At 39.3% G+C, this 9,438-nt stretch overlaps 2 protein-coding genes across 3 annotated transcripts; one reads left to right on the top strand and one right to left on the bottom strand.

Annotated features, from left to right (window-relative positions):
* Positions 1-3,066: 3,066 nt before the first annotated feature.
* Positions 3,067-6,453, top strand: LOC117984437 (myb-like protein X). Its single transcript, XM_034971054.2, has 2 exons — positions 3,067-3,472; positions 5,623-6,453. Exons 1-2 carry the CDS (start codon positions 3,298-3,300, stop codon positions 6,399-6,401), a joined length of 954 nt encoding a protein of 317 aa, XP_034826945.1. The 5' UTR covers positions 3,067-3,297; the 3' UTR covers positions 6,402-6,453.
* Positions 3,476-7,458, bottom strand: LOC138402707 (uncharacterized). Of its 2 annotated transcripts, none has more exons than XM_069500468.1 (2): positions 7,040-7,458; positions 3,476-4,505 (listed from the first exon to the last, which is right to left on the bottom strand). In XM_069500468.1, exons 1-2 carry the CDS (start codon positions 7,321-7,323, stop codon positions 3,587-3,589), a joined length of 1,203 nt encoding a protein of 400 aa, XP_069356569.1. In that variant the 5' UTR covers positions 7,324-7,458; the 3' UTR covers positions 3,476-3,586. The 2 variants fall into 2 exon arrangements, 1 of the variants encoding a protein (XP_069356569.1); XR_011237050.1 differs by having other exon boundaries at positions 4,367-5,106; positions 7,040-7,145.
* Between the last annotated feature and the right edge of the window lie 1,980 nt (positions 7,459-9,438).

Raw genomic sequence — 9,438 nt, 5'->3', positions numbered from 1 at the left:
TAAAGTATAAAAAGGACGAAATTGTGAGGAATTCAAAAAAGCCGGTCAAGTGCGAGTCGGACTCGCACACGAAGGGTTCTGTACAACCAAATACAATGACATAGAAAATCGTTCCGTTTTAACTTTCCAGTAAAGAACACTAAAAACCTCGTTTTTCGGATGTTTTCATAACGTTTTTATTTTCACCTCAGAGCCTCCCGACGCGGCTTGAGCGCACTGAATAGAGCACGTTGCCTTTTACGAGCTAATGAATACAGAGCTCACAAAAGATTGCTTAACATTGTAACACTCGCGAACTGAATGAATTGAATTCACGTAATTGGATGAAGCGAGCTTTGGAGAGAGCTAGAGATGCTTTAAGCGAAGGGTGAATTATTAAGATTTAAGACTGAAGTGAAGAAGAGCATAGACATAATGTGTGCTTTGATAATTCATAACACTTATTCAGAGACTAGCTGATGCCCGCGACTTCGTCCACATGAAGTTACATTTTTAGAAATCCCGAAGAAAATCTTTGATTTTCTGGGACAAGAAGTAGCTTATGTCACTCTCCAGGTCTTAAACTATAAAATCACAACACACTTTTGCAAAATAATGTAATGTGTAGTGACGAGAAATAAACAAAAACTCCCATAGCTTCAGTTTCAAATTAGACTAGTGAAAAGCTAGCAGACAGACAGACAGCCAGACACACTTACGCATTCATAATATTAGTATGGAAGTACCTATATCCAAAGGTACTTAACATAGGTATAAAGCTTAGAATTTCTTAGTGATAAAAATATGATATATTAGGTATACTTGCCTTATAATATTACGAAGTTTTCGTAAAAAGAAAGGAAAATGGGGTCCCTACTTTCCCTAAAACAAAATTAAATTTCGGTCATCAAAAGACTTCCGAACAAATTTCAAAAGTTAATGAAGAAAATTGTAAAGTTGAATTTGATGGCTCTTCCTTATACTTCGACGTGACCTAAATGTCTATAGAATAAGGCGAGAAACTTGAAACTAACTAAGGCCAGTTCGAGAGACGATTTTCTAATCTTCTTCTAAATATATAAAAGGAAAAGGTGACTGACTGACTGACTGATCTATCAACGCACAGCTATTGGACCGATCAGGCTGAAGTTTGGCATGCAGATAGCTATTATGACGTAGGCATCCGCTAAGAAAGGATTTTTGAAAATTCAATCCTTAAGAGGGTGAAATAGGGGTTTGAAATTTGTGTAGTCCACGCGGACGAAGTCGCGAGCATTAGAGGTTGTATTTTCAAAAATCCTTTCTTAGCAAATAACTGCTTCATAATAGCTATCTGCATGCAAAATTTCAGCCCAATCCGTTCAGAAGTTAGAGCTGTGCATTAATAGATCAGGCACTCAGTCAGTCAGTCAGCTTTTCCTTTTATATTTATATAGATTCGTATTATGAACGTAGTACAGCTTAGCTAGATCGTAAATAGAGGAACAGCTCTAACGGCAACACAGAGAGCGCGTCAATCCCTCCGAGCTGTAATCTCCTTAGCGAAATTAATTCGACGCCGCTTTGCCCTCCTCACCGCACGACGCGAAGTCCCTGTGACGTCACGCGAAATATATTGCACTCGGGAACTGAAGGAAAAGTATGACAAATTGTGAATTACAAGAAATAGTCGCACTAGTTTGTCTTACTCTTCATAAGACTTGTACTGACTGACTGACTGCAGATCTATCAACGCACAGCCTAAGCCGCCGGAACCGCTGGGCTTAGAAACTTGTAATTTTGATAGTAAGTTTCTTGCATCAGCTAGGCACATACCAGACCAGGGGGTGTGGGTTTAATTAAACTACCATACACCTTCCAAGTTAGTTTGCTTCCATCTAAGACTGCATCATCACTCGCCACCAGGTGATATCGCAGTAAAGAGCTAACTTATAGGTATCAGATTTTTTTGGAATTTCCACTTGAGCGAAGCCGCGGTAGGTTAACTAGTTATTTATGTGAGGTTTCGTATTATCAACGTAGCACAGCTTAGCTAGATCGTAAATAGAGGAACAGCTCTAGCACGGCAACACAGAGAGAGCGTAAATAGAGGAACAGCTCACGCACGGCAACACAGAGAGAGCGTAAATAGAGGAACAGCTCACGCATGGCAACACAGAGAGAGCGTAAATAGAGGAACAGCTCTAACGGCAACACAGAGAGCGCGTCAATCCCTTCGAGCTGTAATCTCCTTAGCGAAATTAATTCGACGCCGCTTTGCCCTCCTCACCGCACGACGCGAAGTCCCTGTGACGTCACGCGAAATATATTGCACTCGGGAACTGAAGGAAAAGTATGACAAATTGTGAATTACAAGAAATAGTCGCACTAGTTTGTCTTACTCTTCATAAGACTTGTACTCACTGACTGACTGCAGATCTATCAACGCACAGCCTAAGCCGCCGGAACCGCTGGGCTTAGAAACTTGTAATTTTGATAGTAAGTTTCTTGCATCAGCTAGGCACATACCTACTAAGACCAGGGGGTGTGGGTTAAATTAAACTACCAGACACCTTCCAGGTTAGTTTGCTTCCATCTAAGACTGCATCATCACTCGCCACCAGGTGATATCGCAGTAAAGAGCTAACTTATAGGTATCAGATTTTTTTGGAATTTCCACTTGAGCGAAGCCGCGGCAGGTTAACTAGTTATTTATGTGAGGTTTCGTATTATCAACGTAGCACAGCTTAGCTAGATCGTAAATAGAGGAACAGCTCACGTACGGCAACACAGAGAGAGCGTAAATAGAGGAACAGATCACGCACGGCAACACAGAGAGAGCGTAAATAGAGGAACAGATCACGCACGGCAACACAGAGAGCGCGTAAATAGAGGAACAGATCACGCACGGCAACACAGAGAGAGCGTAAATAGAGGAACAGATCACGCACGGCAACACAGAGAGCGCGTAAATAGAGGAACAGATCACGCACGGCAACACAGAGAGCGCGTAAATAGAGGAACAGATCACGCACGGCAACACAGAGAGAGCGTAAATAGAGGAACAGATCACGCACGGCAACACAGAGAGAGCGTTAGGGCGCTTTTAGTGTCACGCGGATTTGCTCACGCACGCGGGATTGGACCGCATGCGTAGCATCCGCAAAGAACAATTTCATATAGGTATCTATTGTAAAGCGTGATAAACGCACGCGGGACGCGGGGCGCTGTGCGGGGCGTCACCCCGGTGCGGGGTATCCGCATGCGTAAGCGCTGCCTACAACTTCAGTGCCCATTTTAGAGTCGAGCGGGGCGCACGCGCCGTATTGTACTACCGAAATGAAAATCGATACAGAACGAGTAATCATTGAAGTTCATCTGCGGCCCGTTTTGAGGGATAAACGCAATGAATTATACAAAAACAGGGACGCGAGGGAGGCTGCATGGAGAGATATTTTGAAGGAATTGGCACCTAACTACGAAAATTTGAGCGAAGAGGAAAGAAAAGAGGCGGGTATGTGTTTGGTTCATTATTTTATTTATACAAGCATCATTACTTTATTAATATAAGCATAATTATTTAATTCACAAATAACATCAAAAACCTTCTAAAACCTTTTGAGTTTAGTTAATTAATTATATATCGGTGTTGCCAGGAGACTTTTCCTTCATTGATAAAGTAATCTGCAAATATATCTCTGATATTACTTGCCGACGTATTACTACTTTCAGTCTGCTGCCTGGGTAGTGGTCCCGTAAAACCATTTGTGACAAATGTATGGCTGACCTTGTAGCCATCCCGTTTCCTTATGAAATTGTGAAGTACACATGCCGTCTTGACTATTAATTGTGCTAGATCTAACTTGACATTCATGGATCTGTGAAATATTCTAAATTTATTTGACATAATTCCAAAAGTGCATTCTATGTACCTTCTAGCTCTGGACAGACGGTAATTAAATATTTTCTTTTTGTAAGGTAAATTATCACGAGCATAAGGCCGCATCACATGTGATGATAAACCAAATGCCTCGTCTCCCACTATCACGAACGGCAACTTTGCTCTTACACTAGATGGATAAGCTACTTCGGGGCAAATAATAGGCAACTCTTGCGGGTCAGGGATACCCAACGTGTTACTTTCCAGTTTCGTATACAATTGACTCCTTCTAAAGATGGTTGAATCGGCGTTGCTTCCACTGGTACCGACATTAATATATGTAAAATTATAATCAGCATCACACATTGCGAGGAGCACTACAGAATAATATTTCTTATAATTAAAATATAGTGATCCACTGTGCGGCGGCCGAATCACTCTTATATGTTTTCCATCAATTGCACCCAAGCAATTAGGAAAATTTGTATATGTGAGAAATCCCTCTGCGATTTCTTTCCATTTGATCCCATTAAGCTGTGGAATACATTCAGACTTTAGTTCAATCCATATTATGTAACAAACTTGTCTTACTATTTCGCTAATTGTTGCAATTCCAATCACATAGGAATAGTGTAGATCAGTGAATGTATTACCAGTTGCCAAATATCTGAAAACAAAAACAATATATTAATAATATGATAACATAATATATTAATAATGCTGACATCAGACATAAGACAGCATGCACCGCTCGAATTTTACTTCAGAAGAAAAATAAATACCCTTAAGGTGAAAGGGCATGGAAGTAGCTAGCGCTAGAAGTTTTTAATTCGTTTTAACTACAGTACTATAGCTACGTTAGATTTCTATGATTTGCCGAAAATTTTATCATAGGGGGGTATTTATGCAGTTATGATTTCATATGAAAAGTTCGAAGTATAGTTATGTATCTCATATCTGCTAAAAGTGGCCACTTTTAGCAGATTTGAGACACATAACTATGCTGTAAATATTTTATAAGAAATCTTCTCTGTATAAATTAACCCCTATGGTAAAATTTCCGGCAAATGAAAGGAATCTAATAAATATATATAATATAATATAATGAAATATCGTTTATTTCAGGCAATATTTACATTACAAGATGTCCTCCTTCATGAAGGTTGACAGATGCAAATAAAGCAAATTTTTGTTAAAACAAATTAAAAACTTACAGCGCTAGTGACTTCCGGAAGTTTTCACCTTAATTTTGATGATGGCAAATTTTACTGTAACTAATTATTTTTGTAAAAAATGAATTATTTCGTCGATGTCTGCGCCGCGCCGCCCCGGCCGCGCCGTCTGCGTCTAGTATAAGATTCACTTTGCGCTATCGTTCGCGGCGAAATTGACCGGCCTGCGCCGGCCCGCCGTTTGCGTTGCGCCTAAGGGTACTTTTCCTTCAACTGCGGCCTTATTTTTCCACTCTGTATAGGTATATATATATATTGCTTGATTTATCTAATGCTTCATGAGACAGTGTAAAGTTGACAACATGTGTGAATTAAGGAGGGCCTTTAATCGAATGCAGTTAAATTTCCAACTAATATCAGATTTGTACACACGGCCACAGATCAAGCTTCCCAAAACCAGTATAAACAGGACTCATGCGTTGTTTATTATCGTAGACGACTCGGCGCCCGGCGAGGCCCTAGCAAGTTCCGTTTATTGGTACTGGTTTTGGGTAACTTGATCTGAAACTGTGTGTACTTTTGCCACTTACTTATTATATTTTGTCATTTCAGACAAGAAAATACAACAACGCTGGCGAACAGCAAGGGACACTTACCAGAAAGACAAGATATCTGAAAAAAATCAGCCATCCGGCTCTGGGAGTAAGAAGAAGAAGAAGAAATATTCTTACTATGACATTTTGACTTTCTTAGACAGTACAACGGAAACTGCTGGAGAAGAGTCACTCTGTGAAGAAATGTCTGAACAAAGTAATTTAGAAACACCTAATGAGTCCACGCAACCAGATACTTCACGTCAAGAAAGTTCTCACCCAACATCAAAACAAAAACAAGTAAAATCTAAAAAGCAAGCACCATCTGAATTTGAGGCACAGTTATTAGAATGCTTAAAGTCTAATCAACAGGAGCTAGAAAGTGAGGATTTGGCTTTCTTTCAGTCTCTGCAGCCTTCATTAAAAAGATTCACTAGATATCAAAAACTAATGTTCAGAACAAAAGTGTTAAATATAGTTATGGAAATGGAAAGTCAAACACAACCTGCATACTACAGTCCCATACCTACAACAAGTTCTAGTGCTTTTACTGAGCTTGACAGTTTGTCACCGATAAATCAAGATTACCAAACCAATAGTATAATCCAGGATACTTCGAGTCTTAACGACAATGCTATTAGTTCTGCTGCAGTGAATGACAATGAAACTCTTATTTCGACTGAAAGCGGCCTGTTTAATATCACGTCTTATGACGTAATTTATACCCCAGCAACAACATCATCTACAGGCGAAAGTAATGTCAACGCTCAGGATACAAATTTACAAAGAAATGAATGATGTAAAATTTGATTTTTTAATTTATGAATAAAACTCTTTTTATTAAAATGAGTACGATTAACTTTTTTTCTCCAGTTTCTCTCTAATTGTTTGTTTAGTCATATGAGTGCGGTTGTACACACGGCACAGATCAAGTTACTCAAATCCAGTATAAGCGGGACTCCGACGGGTTACCTAAGTATGATAATACGCAAGGCGCGAGTTCCATTTATGCTGGTTTTGGGTAACTTGATCTGTGGCCATGTGTACTTTATCAGATAAAAAAAAGGATTGTGTATGTAGGTTGAACGTACCAATCCCAAACCAATTAAGGACTTTTTTTGACTTTAAATTACTGTCATGTGCAAACCTATAACTTTTATCTATATTATAATAAGTAGCGTGTGATGAAAGGTAGGAATGATTCCACTTTAATGGCGACATTTTATGAGTGAAATAATCTTATTTAATGAAATTTCAACATGAAATTGAATGAAATTATGAACAATGAAATTTCAGAGTACATGACAAATTTTTTTTTGCACATGTAAATTTACACATGACAGTAATTTGAAGTCAAAAAACGTTTATCCTACCTGTTCAAATCCCTTTCCACTAAATCATAGCAGGAAATTAAATATTTAAAATTTAAAACTTACCTTAATGTAATAGCGAGCCTCTCAATCGGTTGTATTGTAATCCTTCGTAAACTGCTTTTTTGTAGCTTATTCTCAATTTTACACAACAGTTCATCAAAAGAACGAATGGACATTCGAAAGTAATTTTTAAATTTACGTTCATTATTTTGTAGTTTTCCAAAGCGTGTAACAAACGCCCCAGCAAGAAGCCTATTTTCAAGAAAGGGATCAACATGTACTCTTGTCTTCTTGTTTCGTCGTTTGTAAAGTATGTAAGCGACACATATTCTTCTGACATTGATCATTTTTGAACACGTCTATACCGTTACGCAGCCCGTAGAAAACTGAAACTCATGCTGCGTATGATCCGCAGCGTGAAATTTTACGCATGCGGTCCAATCCCGCGTGCGTGAGCAAATCCGCGTGACACTAAAAGCGCCCTAAATAGAGGAACAGATCACGCACGGCAACACAGAGAGAGCGTAAATAGAGGAACAGATCACGCACGGCAACACAGAGAGAGCGTCAATCCTTCCGAGCTGTAATCTCCACAGATCAAACTACTGGACGGATCGGTCTAAAATTGGCATGCAGATAGCTATTATGACGTAAACAATAGACATCCGTTTACCTAATAGACCAAGAGTAAAAACCAAGGTTTCAGTTTCACAGAAAGAAATCAGCACCATCATCAGATCTTTATTAAATTTTCTAACTCATTAAGCCGGCTCGAGACTGATAAATATTCCCGTCTAAACCAGTAAAAGGAGATTAAAAGTGTATCTTGGTTTATTAATCTTTCATCGCTTACCTCGGATTAGCGATTAGCCCGCTTCGTTAACATTTCAAAGCGAATGTTTGCACAAAATTAACATGTTTTACTTACTCCACTGGCTCAGTGACCCGGAGAGAATTTAAGTAGGCCTCCGACATAAGTATCTGATTGTTAAGTGATGACTGACCAGGCAGGGCGATTATAAAAAAACCGGCCAAGTGCGAGTCAGGCTCGCGCACCGAGAGTTCCTTACTACAGTCGTATTTTATCGTCATTTTGCACGACAATTCAAAAACTATGATGCGTAAAAATAAATAAAAATCTGTTTTAGAATCTACAGGTGAAGACCTTTCATATGATACCCCACTTGATATAGTTATCTTACTTGGAAAATTGAAAATACTAATTATTATTTCATGACCACAATTTAATTTTTTTGTGTGACGGAACCACAAATTCACGGTTTTCAGATTTTTCCCCAAATCTACCTATTTGACAAATTTCATGATTCTAGGTCAACGGGAAGTACCCTGTAGGTTTCTTGACAGACCGACAGACAAAGTGATCCTATAAGGGTTCCGTTTTTCCTTTTGAGGTACGGAACCCTAAAAATTATAAAATAAATGAAAATGATTTAAAATAGCAATAATGGCCATCTCTAATACGTACTTACAAACATGTGCTTCGTTAATTACCTTCTGTCTTCGACAAGGCAATAGTTGTAACCAGAAGTTCGACTTCAAAAGTTAGAGGCGACCCACTTCAGCGCTAGTTTGATAGAGTTTAGCTCTACAGCGAACTTTCTAGTTAAAAAATAGTTGTAATTTATGTCAAGATGGAATATAAAGTTAATGAACTACAAGGTGATGGCCGGGGCTTTGTCCGGGGCTTCGGTTTTTAAATCCCGTTGGGAAATTTTGATTTTCCGGGATAAAAAGTAGCCTATGTCCGTCCCCGGGATGCAAGCTAATTTTGTACCAAATTTTAGAATAGGTTTAACTGTTGGACCGTGAAAAGCTAGCAGACAGATGGACAGACGGACAGACACACTTTCGCATAATTTACTTATACTATTAATAAAGTATGGAAGTACAGTCATCATCATTGTCATCATCATTAACCGATAGACGTCCACTGCTGGACATTGGTCTCTATTAGGGACTTCCACACGCCTTTGCTTCGCAATACATCGAGCTATGTCCGTTACTCTAGTTCTCCTACGGATCTCCTCATTTCTGATTTGATCACGTAGAGAAACTCCGCACATAGCTCTCTCCATCGCCCGCTGAGTGACTCTGAGCTTTCTTATGAGGCCCATAGTTAGCGCCCATGTCTTCGAACTTTCGAACAGTGCGTGCTGTCAGTGATGACATATGGAAATACAGTAATACTTAGATGCTGAGAGCCATAATGTTGAGAAGGGAAGATAGAGAAAAACAAGAAAAAAGGAGAGAGAGCAACCAGAGGGTCAGCACGAAGTAATGTTACACGGTTCCGTGCTGATCTCGCAGAGGGGGAGGTCTTTTTAGTCCGTGCGAGTCGGACACACCCTGTCGATAGACAGAAGTCCATTAGGGATTTCTCCTCCTCCTAGAAAAAAAAAAAAAGTAATACTTAGTATGGATATGGATTAAGTATGGATAAG

The sequence above is a fragment of the Maniola hyperantus genome, chromosome 8 (genome assembly GCF_902806685.2).
Source record: "Maniola hyperantus chromosome 8, iAphHyp1.2, whole genome shotgun sequence".
Taxonomy (NCBI): Eukaryota; Metazoa; Arthropoda; class Insecta; order Lepidoptera; family Nymphalidae; genus Maniola; species Maniola hyperantus.
This window is presented reverse-complemented; position numbering and strand designations above follow the sequence as displayed.